At 39.5% G+C, this 17,900-nt stretch overlaps 1 protein-coding gene across 11 annotated transcripts in view; it reads left to right on the top strand.

Annotated features, from left to right (window-relative positions):
- FHOD3 (formin homology 2 domain containing 3) overlaps positions 1 to 17,900 on the top strand; it is a 642,552-nt gene that overhangs the window by 326,899 nt on the left and 297,753 nt on the right. For all 11 annotated transcript variants that reach the window (XM_090049608.1, XM_090049605.1, XM_090049607.1 and 8 more), the window contains exon 5: positions 13,261 to 13,366. In XM_090049608.1, the coding sequence (XP_089905734.1) occupies positions 13,261 to 13,366 (106 nt within the window). The remainder of the gene's footprint in view (positions 1 to 13,260; positions 13,367 to 17,900) is intronic.

Here is a 17,900-nt window from a genome sequence, read left to right as displayed (position 1 = left end):
AAGCCCTATGAGGAGAGTCTGAGGGACCTAAATCTCTTCAGTGTTTGCAAGAGAAGTCTAAGAGGTGATCTTGTGGCTGCCTATAAATTCATCAGGGGAGGGCAGCAGGGAATAGGAGATGCTCTATTTACTAGGGCACCCCCTGGAGTAACTAGGAGCAATGGCCACAGATTGACGGAGAGCGGATTTAGGTTGGACATTAGAAAGAACTTCTTCACAGTAAGGGTTGCCAGAATCTGGAATGGGCTTCCAAGGGAGGTGGTGCTCTCCCGTACCCTTGGGGAGTCTTCAGGAGGGGACTAGACAAGCACCTAGCTGGCATCATCTGACCCAGCACTTTTTCCTGCCTAGGTCAGGAGGTTGGATTCGATGACCTACTGAGGTCCCTTCCAACCCTAACATCTGTGAATCTATAAGAACTAACAAATAGAGGATGTAAGATGTTTTCCTCAACTTCTGTTAAAAAAGAGGAAATGTCTATTTTTAATGAAGAAAAATATGTAAATTAAAATAATTGTATAGAAAAGTTAAGCCCAAATAGAACTGGAAGATTTTATAGAAACATAATTTTAGTCATAGAAGTCTTTTTGATATTAGTATAGCTCTGTAAAGAGATTGAGAGAGGATCTTCAGCATAAAGTCTTCATTTCAGGATCTTTTTATCTTGTTGAATGTAGTAATAAATGATAGGCTGGGTTCATGAAAAGGATTTAGGAGCAGAGGAGTTATGTTTCTAAAATAATAATATTTATTATTCTTTTTCCTCTAAAAACGTTGTTGTTGTTTACAATCCACAAACAAAATCATGATTGGACTACTGTAATTATGATTTATTAGCTCCTTATTTTACAAGTATAGTTGTGTGGTAAGTAAAAGTAGTATTCAACAAGAGTAAGAATATGAGAATTTGGCTCTAAATTAATGGATGATTAATGTAGGTGTAGAAAATAAAATAATAGGTCTAATCTTGACGTACTTGATTTATGTACATATCGACTCTTCTGTGACTCCTGAGAAGCACTAATGGATTTCATTCATACCCCAGTGACAAAATGTCCACATATTTAAAGATGAGTAGAATCTGGCCTACTAGGTCATTTACCACATAGCAACAAGATGATTTACAACTATAATTTGAAATTGGAAGAAAAAGTATTCCATTTAAAATACTGGATTTTTTAAAAATTATGTGTGCACATGTGTGTATATATGTATGTACATATTATATATAGTTCTCTCTTTCTCTCTGAAAGACAGAAACAATGTATACAATGATACCTATGTTGCCTGGTATTAAAGGGATTTTTTAAATTTCCAAAACTACTATCAAAAAGAAAATATACATATAATTTAAGAACTAATAAACAAATATGTTTTAGAACCACCAAATTAAAAATGTATTTGGTGGTTAGACTGCTGTTTAATATGATACTAATTGCATTATTTCAAAATGTAAATACATCCGACAAAAAGAAAAGAAGAAAATTAAAACAGACACATTTTTTAAATCTCAGTGTGTCATTTCTCTAGGGAACCAGCAGCTTTTCCCATCCTCTTATGTGCTTTAATCTTATTAAAAGGGAAAGGAGAAGGTACCTTTGTATGACGTATTAATATGGAATAATCTTTTCCAATAAAAACTGGCCCGCTGCAATGCCATTCTGCAAATCTGGGAGATGCCATACTATCATGCTTTGGGTAATATAGATAATTATTTGATTATGTGATCACAAAATGGGGCAACATAATAAATGGCGAGTTAAAAATCTGCTTTTGTATTTTTTCCTGGTGTCACAAGTTCATTAATCATATTACAATGGAGCTTTGTTTAAAATGTTAAAAAAAAAAAAAAGATATCACAGACTCCTGAAAACATTAACTAGAAGGTGTTCAGAGGCACACAGCCTTATCAGTGAATGAAATAAAGTGTCACACACTTGAGCCTGGAAGGAGTCATCAATCATTGTTAGAAGAGTGGAAGGAGTATTCTCTGTTTGCTTCATTGATCTGAGGAAAGAGGTGTGTCAAAGAGACTACTCCTTCTACTCTTCTCAGAATGATTGATGACTTCTTAGGGACTGAAGTGTGTGACATTTGATTTAGGAGTCTCTGTCATGGCATGCAGCTCATACTGCCAGCTCTTCCTTTTAAGAACTAAAATACTTAGTAGGGCTCCTGATTCAACCATGGCTTCCTAACCTCATAGACCAGAGTTTGTATATTCATCTTCAGCAAACTGGGAGAGGCAGGTTTCATTTTTCCATTCAGATGTTGCCATTGACTTACAAGTTGTATCAGCCCAAGTTTTAGCTAAGTTTAAATCTAGTGTCTGTCTTATGGTTATCGACTGATAGTGATGCCTAGGAAGATCCACCAGATCTCACACTGTAAACATTTTTCAAATAAGTGGAGCACTTTCTTTCCAACTAATACAAAAACACTGGGGGTAGCACATACCCCCTACAAGCCACCGTTCCTTCTTTGTCTGATGTTTGTAAGTCTTGGAATTGAAACTGTGGCATAGGATGTCTATTTTTGTAGGCCATCTACTGAGTTTATATTGCATCTTTTTGGACAGTAATGTGACTCTTTGAAATACTGTGTGGTTTGCTGTACCAGGAATGAGCATTCCTTACCAACCCATGTTTTAAGGGATTCTTTTTTTTTTTTAATGAAATTATTTTGTAGCAACTGTCAGTTTGACAGAAGGAAGAAGTAGGAGTTACAACATAAAGCCAATTGTCCATTCATTTTAGAATACAAGGAGTGGGTCCACTGAAATCAATAAAAAGCCTATTAATTTCAGTGGAGTTGTTCTACAAAAGGAATCAAGTATTGCTCTTAGCGTACATGTGTTATGGGAATTGTGGTGAACTGCATGTTTGATTTGGCTCACTTTACAAGGCGTATACACACACTTACCTGTTGTAAGAGCAGGTCACTGGAAAACTCCATTTGAGAAGCTGAAACACCTGGCTACAATGAATAGATGCTAATCTGTGATCAGTATTAGATATCTTGATTGCTTTCTTCCATTTTAAGAATTGCTGATTCAAGCCTGCGTTCTTTCCCAATGTTTTCATGACTTTTTCATGACATTCGTGAAAAAAAAATCACTACATTTGCCTCAATTGACAGCTATTAATGTATGGCTCCTTTTCAGAATATACAAATGAACAAGAATTGTATTTAGTTCTGCATTTAGTTGACAGGAGATAACTACAGTGTTTTATATTTGCTTAAGTGGTATTTCTGTAATGCCATTCAAAAATAGCCCCTGAAACAAGAAACTGTTGTATGTATTCTATATTCTAAAGGGGGGAACAGATATAGGGGATTAATGGCTATAAATCAAATATTTAACTTTTCAGCAAATTTCAGTGCCCTCTCCCTTATGCTAAGATATACATAATTAGCCATAGTTTGGTTTAGCTGAAATGCTGTGACTTGGCAATAAAAGATCTGGTCTTTTTTTACTTTAATGTCAGAGTGTATCACTAGCTGGCATTAGAAATACTCTAAAGATGCTTGAAAGCCTGAGAGAGAAAATTGTTGGCATTACATGTTTTATACCTAGCCAGATTGACTCATTGCAGTGACGTGCAAGGGGATTGATGCTGTTGGGTAAGCTTTTTCTAAATGATTGCTAAGAATGTGGAACACAGCTCCCGTTACAGCTGGCTTACCTCTTCTACAAATATAGCACCTGTTGACTTACAAAGGAAGACACTGGAGGTAAATTATGTAGATCAAAATTCTCTTTGTCTGCTGCAGCTTCATAGACAAATAAGAAAAAGGGAATGTCATATAAAAAGAAAGTGGCAATCATTAACGTGTCATGTTTTAATATTGTATATATTATAAGATGAGGAGGAAGGAGAGAAGTGAAGATAAATTAATAGACTTATGAAATAAGAAGAGATAGTAAATGGGTAGGAGGACATGGAATGCCAACACCAGTAGCGTGACGTATTGAGGCTTGCAGTAAGTTATGAGCAGCTGGTCACTTATCAGCAGGGAGAGAATGTCAGCATGGGCCTAGAAATATTCTGTCTCTCAACCTACTACTTCTATCTCCATGCCAGTGCCCTTCAGAACCTGACTGAAGTTTAGGCTTGAAGTCTGGTTGTTTTAGCCTTGGTCTTCCTGTAGGGCGAGCTGCTGTGATGGGTCCTATGCGCTGGCAGGCCAGGCAGCCACAGGGGCTAGGGACAGACATTACACATAACCCAGTTTAAGTGATCAGAAATTGGTTTAAACGTGTAACAGAACACATAAGCACACATCAGTGCACATAAACCAGTTTCAGAATGGCTGAATCCAGTTTGAGATAAACTTGGTTGAATATAGTATTGGACTTAACTGGTTTGGCTTAAACCGTTTTTTGCAATGTCTGTCCTAGACACCTTCCTAGTTTAACTTAAACCAGTCCCCCAGCATCCCAGTTTGCTCTCTGTGCTGGGCTGTCTGCTCCAGCCAAGCAAGGCTGGCCCTGCACCTCTACTCCCCAGCTGAAGCAGGGATAGGCAGGGGTCCAGCCAGAGAAGGGTTTCATTTCCTCCTCTCTGGCCCATCAGCAGGGGTCTGCTGGGCACTCTCCCCTCGCTGCTGCAGCAGCGGGCCTCCATAGTCCCTGAAACGGAGAGGGACTATGGAAGGTTATTTTCCCCTCTACCCCAGGGGACCACAGCTGGGTCTGCCCACCACAACCCCCATGCCTTGCTGTCACTGCTTCCCTGCAGCTGAAAGCATGCTCTGGCACTCCCTGGTGCCTGGCCTGAGTGACTACAGGCATGTACCCACAGCTCCTCAGTCCAGAGGGAATGTCTGTGCTTTTACAAACTAGTTCAATCTACACAGGTTAGATTAACCTGCAAAGATTTAATCAGTTCAGGCTCCAGCTTTTTGCATGTCTGTCCCTATCCAGGGTAAGCAGGGCTGTGTCTGCACAGCCTTCACTTGCCTTCTTGCCACCAATGCCTACCTCCTAGAACGTTAAAGAATTCTCAGTAGAAGTATTTGTTCTCAGTGATGTGGCTCAAAAAGCTACCCAAAACAAAATAAACCAAACACTGATTGCTTAAGTAAACAGCATGGAGTATTTCTGGAATAGCACTTAAATATTTTTAATTACACAAATAATTTTACAATCCAAAGACTGTATCTGCAATTTAAAGCAAGCATAAATAACTATAAATTATAAATTGGTGGTCAATATGTATACTCCTTCAGTCATGTCCTGATCAGACTTTGCTCATTTAGACAGCCAAAATGTGATTTTCTAATTATTATTAGCTTGTAACAATCGTAATCTAAAAAAAATGCAGCCTGGCACATATCTGTTTAAAAAAAGAAAGAGGGCTCAGAAATTAGCTGGAATTTCTATCTATAACATGTGATACATAGTAGAGCACAATATATATTTCTCTACTTCTTTACTGCTGTGGCAAAGTTGATGGGAGTAATTGTTTTGTTATCAAATTTAGCAGGTTTAGTACAAAGTGCTTTGGGACCACATATGACCCTTTACAAAGAATCTGCCTGTGCAGACAGTTCTGTCATATATCTTAAAGGTTCATGGGCACCATTCTTATCTGTACAGTTGAGAGGTAGGCCAAGGAAATTATTGCCAATTCCCTAATGTCCTTGGCTTAAATCAGAGCAGCATAGAGGTTGTTCTAAACTGTGCTGTTTGTCTATGTACTCAAAGGAGGTCTTCCCCAGCATTTTGGTCATATCTCCTCCTTTGGCTTTCCAAACAGGAGGTCATACAAGAGTCACCAGTGCCAGTTCTATAGCACTGGAGTTCCCCAAAGCCAGAAGTCGCCAGAATGGGAGATCCATATGTTTTCTGCTCCCTTTGTGCCACCAAAAGTGGAAAAGGGAGGCAAAACGGAGCAGAAAATTTGGCCCTATATTATTAGACTAGATCCTGCCAATGTGTCTTTATTTGTATGCTGCTACAGGAGTCTTTTCCCAATAAAATGGACAGTGATACCTTGTTTTGCTTCAGTATTTCAGTTCTCACATTGAAAATGACAAGAGGCTAGGTACCAAATATTCCTTACTTATCTCTGTGAAGAAAATGTTATTCTTGTAAAAGCCTTAATTTATACTATTTTGTGTACTGTGCTTTCTGGGTTGTGTTTTTTCCCCTTCTGTCGTCTCAGAACTGACATTCCATAATAAGAAATTCATAACCCTCAACACTTAATTATCCTAAATCTAGCACAATTTCCTGATCGTAGCATGCCTTTGCAGGGCAGGTAGCAAGGAAAACCCATTTTTTTTTACCTAGATGCTGATAAATTTTGACCTAAGTGTAACTCATGGAGCACAGACGTGATCTCAGGAAGACCTTTAGGAGGTAACCTTTCAGAGTAGAATCACACTTGGAGAGGCCCATCTATGATTTTTAACTACTCAATATATATATATTGGGCTAGTGCCAACATCCCTCTGCTGGTCATCTTTTGGCCATCTGTCCCTGACTGCAGTTTACCACCATGAAGGAAAGTCTAGACAACAGGATTTTATGCTGGGATTTCTCACAGGCTTCAGTGAACAGCCTACCTAATCCAGCAGATGTCTGATGGGCACCTACAAAACTAGTTCTGATTAACAAGTAAAGTGATTATTTTGCACCTTCCCTCAAAAATGGCAGTTGCTGGAGAGTACTGCCTGAAGGCCATTGCTTCGGTATATTGATGCATCACAGAAGGTTTGCAGTAAACATTTTTGCACTGACCTACGTCAGTGAGTCTCTCTCTTGTCCCCAGATTGTATCAGGTCATATCATGTAACATTGTAGGAGGAATGTTAAGACAATGTGATATTTTGTTAAGGAATAGTGGGGATGTGTATGACATTCAAACATAAATGAAGGAATTGAAAATTTTCATCCTGTAAAAAAGAGAGGGGGAAGGAAGATTAAAAATCTTAATCCTGATCTGTGTTTTACAGTCATATTCAGGCATTGCACACAGTCACAGGAAGGGAAAAGCATGGATCTCTTCCCACAGAGATCACATCAGCAGTTCTCTCATCAGATGTGCTTTCATCAGCAGAAAGCACATCACATCAGAAATCCATCAGCAGTTAAGGTTTGGGCTACAAATAGAGGTCTGTCCTGTAAAAACTAGTCAAAACTCTGCCCCTGTCGTCCCACTCTAGTTAGTGGTAGGCAAGGAGGTTGCTATCTTTTCTTTCAAATACTGACCACCACACAGATGCCCATGCCTCTGTCACTTCCAGAATAAATGGTTGCAATATATTCTAGTTGAGTGCTGCCTCCTTATTTAATGTCACATGAAGTACAGGCTGACTGCCCTATGGTTCCTAGTTTACATAATCCAGCCTTATGCAAATGATGAGACGCGTAACTTTGTAATACAATGAGATAAAATGCTTATAAATATAGAAATCTTTAAGATGATAATAGGATTATGGAAGATACCCCAACATAAAGAAAAGTATGAAAATCAGTTTCAGTCAGGACAACTCTCAGACAATCATCTTGTAAACTCCCATAAGAAAGCAGCATCTAATACACTGCTGTTAGCCATGTAAAGAAAAACTATGTATGTATGTACAGATTCGAATATGTATAGTATATAACTAAGTCTCTGTCCCCAAATACTCAGAATACTGCTCTTGGTGCTTACTAAAGCCACTTTAAAAATTTACTATTTTAAAAGCATTTTATTTTTCTGGGAGATAGTTTCAAAGAAAAAAATCTACCCTTGAATCTAGACCTTTTCTAGGCTGAAATAAAATTATAGTTTTTTAAAAACATAGAAATACCAGGCTTTGGAAAGGTTTAAGTGTAACAGCTTGTAAATATTTGTATTTTGCATTTTGCCGGCCACTGACTTACTAAGCAAAGTTTTAAACTTGTCAGTTTAAATATATGCAAGGTTCTATTTCATAGCTTATTAGAAGTAATGTTTTATTAAGCAAAGTACATACATTTCTTTTCCTGCCCCCTTTCCCTCCCCCTTCCAAATGCCTCCTTCTTCTAGGGCTTATCTTTCCCAAACTCCTTAATGGGTATTTAAAATCCATTTATCTGACAAGGTCACCAGTATCTTTTCATAAAGTCCCTAAGTAGTTGGTCTCTGTGTCACAGCACTATCTTTATGGTGGTAGGAGCTTTAAGAGTGGTTTTATAGAGATTTGACTGCTTTTCTCATCAGTACTTTAATGCCTACTAATTAAGGGGTCATAAATCTTAGCAATATTACTGGAAAACTCCATTTCCTTACCACAAAGCAACCTCCCCTTCCCCCTGTTAGCTGTTATCACACACATGCTGCAGCTACTTGCACACATCATTGTCATGCTTTGGTGGGACTCTATAATCTGTACAATGAGTGTTCTTTTTCAGGAAACCCTGAACCAATTACCAGTGTTAGAATAGCCTTTATTCTTTAGGTCACCAAACTTGGCAAGCCAGTAAGTTAATGGGTCTGAGAAGATTGCCCTAGTACAGAAATGATGTAAACATTCTCCTTTCCATTAGGATATGTGGATTTGGATTCCTTTCATCTTTCTTTTCACATTCCAGATGTTTGCTTATTTCCTCACATCATATACACATGATGAAACAGATAATGTACAGAGTGCAAATTTATGTCTCGGGTATGATGTGTTTATACTCTGCTTCATTGCACCATCTTTCTTCCTTTTATTGGATAAAGGAGTACCTTAAAAGCCTCTGTTAAAAAAAAATCAAGCGTGTTTATTCAGTGCCTTTCAAAGTAGTCAAGTTAAAGTTTCCTCATCCCCTTCATTTCCTCTGCAGTTCTAATGTTTTGTATCTCACTTCAGTCAAGGTGAATCTACAATGTAGTCATTTATGAATGCAGCTCTTTAGATAATGTTTGGGGGGAAGGGGGACACTTTCTTAATTGGATTTTACAGGGGCTTCTTTTAAGAAAAAGCATGCCAAACTATGTTGAAAATGAAAGATTTGTATAGTTTTGCTGTTCTACCATAGCACTGTTTACAAACAATCATGAAACAACAAGTGTGTGTCCACTCTGTTAAAGATTTAGAGTGGGAATAGTAAGTGTAGGAGTAGTATTTAATTGTCCAGCTGCCACTGAAAGCCAATAGGAGATAGGCTACTAAATGCCTTTTGGGCTACTGAAACTCTTCTCTTCACTTTTGGGGGGCCTGAACTTGGGCTTAATGAATTCACAGGAGGAATCCCACTGTTTTCAGTACTTTTTGTATCAGATGTTTTGGCATCTCTTGTGTCCTAGCTCTTCCCAAAAAAAGGGTATTTCAGGTCTTTTAATTATAAAGACAGTCTAGAGACAGTGCATCACAGTTATTCTATTTTTTCAATATTTCCAGTTGTGCTCGTCTGTTCATCCAGAATGAATTTTCTGTCAACCCAAAGTTACTGAAAAATCATACTGTTTAAGAAAACCTCACTCTAATCAATATTTCTATAAAGGTGTGCACAAAATAATGTTTTAAGCAAAATCTATTGATTAATGGAAAAAACAATTACTAGCCAATTTTACTGACTCCAGTTGTAATTCTGGTTAGCAGTAAAAACTGGTTACTCTGTTCTTTGTATCTATGAGGTCTTTCTTGCATTAAATTATAGATCCAAGAAATTGCCATTAAAAAGTCAATTTTTACAAAGAGTTGTTATAAAGTAGCACTTCATATCCTAAGTATTAGCATCATCCTGCCCTGTAAGGAGAATGTTATCTTCAAGATATCTTTGTAACATACCTTGTAGGACAAGTAAGATGATTGTTTTAAAAATTTGGTAGCGTTAGTTTCATAGTCACCTTTCATAAATTATATAAAGCAAAGTTAATAGCACTAAATCAACACCTACTGATAAATTGGGCTGCTTTTATTTCACTACCCAGATGTGGATTTATGTCATTGGAATACATTGTATCTTGTGTCCTTTTTTTCAGACGATATAAAAGTACATGGATTATGGCAGATTTATTTTGGTAGTGTAACAGCTGGTATAAAATTTTAGGCGGGCTTTTTTTGGAAATTTGTCCTGGGATGCAGATTTTAGTAATGCCTGTTGTGGCAGGAGTATCTCACTAGAGTCTTTCTGTTGGTGGCTCCGCCTTCCTGTCTTGGCCTAACCGCCTGCTTACTTTCCTGCCATGCCTTGATCTTAATTGATTGAGTGACGTAATTAGCGGGAGGCTGCCCACTTCATATGCCCGGTGTCAGGAGTGTTATCTGTGGCTCCTTTTCCTCCCCTACACTGCAGCCCAAGCCTCGCAGATGGTACCTGACATGGTTTGCCCTATGCCTTGGCCCTCTTCTTTACTTCTGGGGCTCCCCAATGCCCCCCCAGACGCTACACCCTCTATGGCGCCAGGGTCCCCACGCTACTGTGGCACTCCTATGAGGCCTCCTCCAACCCCTAATAGCCTCACCCGGTCCTCTGGTAAAACAGTAAACACAGCCCCTGGACTATAACATAAAACTAACTCGTCCAGTCAAAACCACGTCCTACTGGGAAAATACTCCAACTCATAGCCACAACCAGGGGATGCTCACGCAGTCTAGCTTCTCCTTTCTCTCTGCACTGGCCAAGCTCCCCTCCTCCTTGGCCACCGGAGAGGAACAGCTCTCCTGGCCTCACGCTTGGGCTTAAGAAGGGGCCAAGCCCTGCCCCTTCCTGTCAGCTGATTCCTTGGTTCCCCTAGCAACCAGCACCTGTACTGCCCTGGTGACTGGCAGTTGAGCCTCCCCCTTCTCACCACTAGGGGTCTCTCCTGAGCCATTTCTGCTTTTAGGTGCAGGGCACCCAAGTGCTCTGCAACACCTGTTTAAAACACTGATGTGAAACATTTGCTGTAGAATTAACAAGCTCAGGCTTCTTAGGCTAAGTTTCGAATGGCTTCCAAAGGCCCATGACACTAGCTGGGAATTGACAGGCTCTCGCACGCTTTATCCTTGTGCTCCCAAAAACATCTGGAGGTTCTTCCTTTGTAGGGGTCTGGCCATAGCTATAGAAGTCCTGGTGCATGGCCTTTGTGTCAGGCAAAGATTTCCCCATGCTTGGGAAATCCTCAGTCACTCTGTTCAGACAATTTTGAGTCCTCTTTTCATTTCTGGAATGGCACAAGGAGAGTTTAATGTGAACCAATATCTCATCTGGCCCAAAAAGTGTGTTGAGGTTCTTGTATATATAGGCCTTGATCCACTGAGGCAAATTACATTTTCCACAAGCTGAAAAGTTGCCTCTGAATGTGCTTCTTTAAACTCCGACCTTCAGCATTGTGCAACAGAAGTCAGACTATAGTAAAAGTGTTCAGTATACACACAGTGGTACAGTTTTGTGGCTGGTCCTCACCGTCCTAGTACTATGCAACACTAAACGTAATGCCACAGTGCTACAATTATACTTTATAAAGATAGAATATCATTCATATATTTAAGAAAAGAATACTTGTATGTCCTCTTTCATAAGTCTGGTGCTTATAGCTATAGTTTAATAGTTGAAATTAAGAACCAAATGTAATGGTCTCTGTAGTTTCTGAAATTTAAAATAACACATTTTTCTTACTACAGCTTTTACTGTTTAAGGAAAAAATAAAATACAGTTGTAAGCCGCAGAAAAGTAGAATTTGAAGCCAAAGACATTTTCAATCCATTATTTATTTTACCAAGCCTTTATGGAACGAACTGGGGGATGAGGGTCTGTCTTTTGTTTGCTTCCCCTTTTTATCCTTTTCAATAGGATAAATAATTCTTATCATGTAGTAAAATGTCTTGTTTGATATCTTTCACTTCTTCCTGCACTGCTTAATAACAATTTTTTCCTATTGTTTCCAGCTGCCTCAAGAATAACCATTGTATACATTTTCTCCAAAATATCTTTTCAGCTTGTAGCTATTCTACTTACAATGAACATTTAAAATGTATAGAAGTCTGCAGTCTAGTGCAGTGGTTCATAACCCTTTTAGACTCAAGGCACCCCATATTATATGCCAGGCACACACTGGAAAATGCCAGTTCTTACCTTTCATCCTTTTTGACTACAGACAAAATAATAGAGCAACTGTTTTGTTGCAAAACACTCGCAAAGACCACAACAGATCAGAATGCTTATGGATTCCTATTTGAAATCTCTGGGTTTATTTTGTGAATTGTGTAGGTGTTTGCCCACCTAGGAGTGCTAATTTTGAATCACACCCTTAAAATGATCACATGGATGAGAATCACTGCTCTAGCAAATGTAGAAAATTCAGACTCCTGTAAGTGCCTTGTCAATATAAAAGACACTTCTAAATCTTAGATGGCTTTGCCATTTTTTTAATTAACGTGGACAGTCAATGATGCAACAAATCAGTCCAGACAAAACTACATATCTATTTTGATTTTAGATTTTGGACTGTTTCCCTGAAGGCAACCACATTTGTAAAGATAATGATTGCTATCAGTCATCTGTTACTTTGTGAAAACATATATGGGTATTTCTAATAAATAAATTAATAACCATTGGTAGGTTACGCACCATTGGGCAATACTCATTTGTCATTCATTGAGAAGCAAGGTTCTCATAACAGTTTTACATTTAGTAATGCTCTGCCAGGTAATTGATCTAGTGGTACTCAATTAAGTGTGTAACAGCTTTGGGTATATTTAGGTAAGTAAACTAAAAATTGTCACCGTCTCTTATGTTGTCTATTAAATTCCACATGACTTTTCTATGATGATGTAGGAAAAAAACAGCTACCCCATTGTTAAATTTAACCTTTTAATTTCCCAGTGAAAGGCTAATGAATTCTACAAATATTGTGATATGAGTTTTATGGCACCCAGTGTATGAACTTCAGCTGAAAACATGCCAAGACTTAGGTGGTATATTCTATCTGATATTGCTACAGGGACTTTCGGGATCACAAATGGAGGTCTGTTTATGAGTTTTGATGAGATTGTAGTGTTATGTAGTATGTCTGCAGGCCATTAGAAAGGAAACAAATAACCAAAATTAGAGAGCCATTGTCATAAAATCTCAATCTTCCTTAGTTGGCTCAAAAGTGAATAGCTGCTTTCCCCTGATTTGGAGGAACACATTTCATTCTGATTAAAATGTCCTATGTGATTCTGTATGGAGTATGCTTGCTTAATTCATTTGAAAGAAAGTAAAAGCTTCAGATCGCACATTTTTCCTTATATTTCTATGACATAGTTCATTTTCTCGTCTTTAAGTTGTAATGTTGTATCTCCTTTTCTCCCCCCCTTTTCCTCTTCTGGCAGGATGACAAGGATTTGGTTCATGAGTTTGTTGTGGCTGAGGGCTTGACTTGCTTGATAAAAGTGGGAGCTGAGGCTGACCAGAACTACCAAAACTACATCCTGAGAGGTATAGTAAATACAAAAACTGTTTTTTGCTTCACTCAGTGTCACTGGCAGATCTGCTCTGACTTAACTATAATATGCATTCAGGCTTCTAAAGTTTAGGCATTTATAATGGTCTCCCAGTTAATTGCAAGGGTTTTTTGTGTGTGTGTGTATGTTTGAAGGGGGGTTATTTTAAAGCAGTTGAACATTTTCTATGCACAATGTACTACCAGGAACTTTAAAAAAAGAATGGCCATTTCTCACTGCCTGGAGGAGCTAAAGTGTTTAAATGTTCTCTCCCTTCTTTAACTTTTTCCTATTGTCCTATTGACTACTTCAGTGTTTTATAATGATTTGAAAAAGCTTCAGTTATAACCGTGCATCAGACTACAGCAAAATGGAGCAGACAATATTATTCTTCCTGGGAGTTTGATAGTTAGCGTGGTCTTGAAATAGGTAGATATTGCTGTTGATCGGCCCTTGTCTCTGGGATTTGGTTAAATGGAAAGTCTGCTGCACAGTTTGTTCAAGTAAGCAGGTAATTAGATGTATAAATTCTGTCCTTTGCATTTGCAAAACTGTAAGTGCAAGCCATTGCTGCCAAGAGTTTAAAAATTTAGCCTGTTGAGTCTAGAAAACTTGGGCTTATTTGCTTTGTCATTTCCCCTATCTTGCCCCCAAAAACAGAAAGCTCATGTTGAAAATACTGGCTATTGCTCTGGATTGGTTTTGCTCCATTTGTAGTCCCTGACGAAGGCTATTGGACAAGGACAGCTATTCCTTTCTTCCTACACAGGAGTAGAGGGTGACTAGGAAAACATTTCTTTCACAAGATCTCTACAACGGGAATACTTCCAGCAACATTTCCTCTTAGAGAAAACAAGGAACAGTCATGAGCAGGGAGCCTGGTTTGCCCTGATAAAAAAAAACAACATCGTGAATTCTCTGATAAAACCCCCAAATTCCATGATTAAAGTGAAAGGCCCTGCACTCCTCACCACAACATCCCTAGCCCTGCTTGTGCCCCTCGTTCCCTACCCACAGCCCTGCTGGTGCCCCTCACACTTGCCCACAGCCCCCTACCAACCCCAGCCCTGCCAGAGGGGGCCCCCAGCTGCCAGGGTCCACAGCCCTCTGCTCCCGGCAGGAGGCAGTGGCTGCTGCAATGGAACAGAGCACAGCCCAACCCCCACCTATCTACTGCCGGCTCGGGGGTGGGGGGCAGCTCCCTGCTGCTGCACATACCCCCAGGGGGCAGGAAGGACCCAGACCCCCCAGATTTGTGGGAGGTGGGGATGGCCTTCTCATTGCAGGCTTAGGCTCCTGTCCTGCTGCCTCCACTGGGGCCTTTGCAGCCCAGCAGGTGCAACCTGGTGCTGCAGGGCACAGAGGGGCCATGCAGGGATCTCCTTGCCACTGTGAGCTCCGTGCTGCCCTGGTGATGTCTCCCCTGTGCGCCCGCTGCTGTTGCGCGGATAAGAGTCGCATTGCCAGGGTAGCATGGAGCTTGCAGCGGCAAGGAGATCCCCGTGCAGCCCTGCTGTTCCCTGCAATGCTGGGTCACACCCACTGGGCTGTGGAGGACCTGGGGGAGGGCAGCAGGGCAGGAGTCTGAGCCCGCCGTGGGCAGCCTGTACCCACCCCTGCCTCGCACCAAATCTGGGGGCCTGGATCTCCCCTTCCCCCTGGGAGTGCACACAACTGGCCCCTCCCCCATACCCTGATGATCCACCCAGAGCTCTGTCCTTCTCCTCGCTGGGACCCTGCATCTGTGCATTGTGGCCTCAGCCTCAAACCCCATGCACTGCTTGGCTGGGCAGCAGCGCCAGCGCCAGCCCTGCCCAACTCCATCTCTCCCTATCTCTGCCCGCCACCACTTACCTGTGGGAGCTGCTCTCCAGGCTGCCTGGTGGCCATGTACATATAGATTCACATGAGACTCCCTTCCTAACCACCTTCCTTCCACTCCCTCCCAGGCTGTTGCTGTCTGGAGCTCTTTGCCAAATTGCAAAATCCTGTAAAATGAGAAATCTGCATTTTCTTCTGCTAAAGGGTAAAATCTGTGGTTTTCTCCATTTTTCCATGGGAAACAGAAAACCTGGATGCCTGCTCATGAGCACCTCATTCTTGGTGAATGCACCATTTAAATGCTCTCAGATTGCTGTTCATAGGAGTCTTTTAAAGCATCAGCCTGGTGCTTTGTCATACCTAGAGACCACACTATCCTTCATTGGAGAAGAAAAAGACATCTGCATATACAAACATTGCAGAAGTAACAGGAACTCTTCATCTGCAATTATTTAAGGCATTATATTTGAGTTGAAAGTGACTTTTACTTAAAGTAAGAATGATGTTGTAGCTGGCATGGTTCAGAAATGATGTGAGACACAAGTATTTCTTTAGGTGGTATCTTTTATTGGACCAACTATGTCTTTGGCATAAAGTTAGACAAGTGTTTGAATGCAATACATTCTTCCTCAGGTTTCAGATTACAGGGAACTAGGCACAGGAAAAGGAAGGGAATGAGAGAAAAGTACTTGCAGAAGAAACCATTATAGATCAGGGATGCTAATATTCTTTTTGAGATAAAACAGGAAAAAATATTGTCCTATTTCTGTACCAGAAACAGCACAATATTAGTATTGAGGTTAAGTTCTATATATTTAGGTAATACACTATAAACTGCAGTGAAGTTAGACAAGTGCACAGAAAATTGACACATGAACATGAAATAGGATCTTCTCTTTATAGCTGTGGGAAGTTCTTCAGAAATAATTAGCACTAACTTCAATAGGAGAATTGGAAAAGGAAATAAAAAAATACCTAAAGTCTAGATTAGATCTCAGAAAGAATGCTTAATTAAAACATGTTTGAGGTACACTAAAATGTTTAATTTCTTCATGTGCAGCTTCGTATGTCACGCTGTATGTATTTTTCCATGGACCTCAATGGACTCTGGACCAGCCACTTGATATTGGTATTCACAGCCTGTGTATTTGAAGCTTGCCTTTCATGATTGTGCCAAGAAAATTAATGAACCTGTTCCCCCCTTATCCACAAGGGATCAATTAGTCATGAAAAATAATGCCAAGGTGTATATAGTGTAGATAAAAATATAAGGTATTTATTAGGGCTAGGTGCCATATAAGTCATGTCTTAGACTTGATATTAGTTGATTTTAATACTTTGCTGAGCCATCAAGCTGCTGTTTCTTTCTGGGTATCCTAGTATTATTAGATCTAGTAAGAAAGAATTAACTGTACAGCTTTTAGCATTTTCCCATGTCTCTGTTTTCTTTAGAAATTGAATTTAAGTCCTGATTGACTTTCAGGATGTCTAGAGTTCGTTATTACTCCAAGCCTTTGTCAGCTGTTTTTCGGTTTCAGGAACCAGTGTGTGCTTTCTGAACAGGGCAGTATGTGTAGTGAGATAAAAAGAGGGTTGGAACTACAATGTAGTCAACCCTATCCAGCTAATGAGGAGGCTGATGAGAAGAAACATTGAAGTGTATATCATGTAAGAATAACATATTTCTGACTTCTTATTTTTGGATAGCTGCAGTAAATGATATAAAGCTTTTTTTTTCCTTCTCCACAGTAACTATGTATAAATCCAATATGGTATAAATCTAATACGTATTTTTTTTTAAATACAGCTCTGAAGTGCTGGTTGTGTGTAGTTATTTAGAGTTTTTTAAATTGTGTTATGAGCAGAATTCAAGAAGCTGAGCCAGGTTTGTGTGATTTGAACACACTCGGCAGTTACAGAAATATGACAACAAAGTGATGCCAACGTGTCCTTGTCTCCATTAGCCCAAGTGAAGTATACTTTACTACATTTCATGATCCACAAAAGGATACGATTCCACATAGATTACATAGCCTAAATATATTGTCCTGTAGATTTAACCAAATATACCCTAATTTGTCTTTAATGTCCCTACACATTGTGAAAGGTTGCTAGGTACTGCTGTATCACCTAACTTTTCCACGTTGAAGCATGCGACCTTAACCTATTTATTTTTGAAGAAATAGCATTAGTGTTATTTCTAAGAGATTTATATAGACTTGAATACCATCATCCATATTAAGAGTTAGTTTGCCAAAAGTAAGTGTTAGCAGGGTTGTGTTCAATAATCATACTAATATTATAAGGTTAATGCCAGTATTTGCTTTCAGAAGCTAAAATGTTTTCATAAAGACAGTTTTTGTTTTGTTCCTCCACTTTCCCCAGAAGTCTTATTTGTTGCTTTTCTCTGAAGCTCCCTGCTTATGAACATAGATTTACTTATTGACTTTCAAGATAGAAAATTCTGCCAAAAGAGTGAATAAGTGTGAGTCACAAGTTTCAGTTTTTTTAATTGTCAGACAAATGAGAGATAAATGTGCTCTTAATGTCTGTAGAATAGAAATGAACCAAAGACAACTGTTGTAAAGTGTTACCTTGCTATATCTCTCCTAGTTCACTTAGAAAGCATCACTGTCTGCAAATATTACTTGGAAATTAGGTTTTGTTCTGTTCATTTTTGTCTGCCCCATTGTCAGAAGAGGGAGCAA

The sequence above is a fragment of the Crocodylus siamensis genome, chromosome 5 (genome assembly GCF_052110815.1).
Source record: "Crocodylus siamensis isolate JL-2025a chromosome 5, ASM5211081v1, whole genome shotgun sequence".
Lineage (NCBI taxonomy): Eukaryota > Metazoa > Chordata > Crocodylia > Crocodylidae > Crocodylus > Crocodylus siamensis.
Note: the sequence above shows the minus strand (reverse complement) of the source record. Positions and strands in the feature narration are given on the sequence as shown.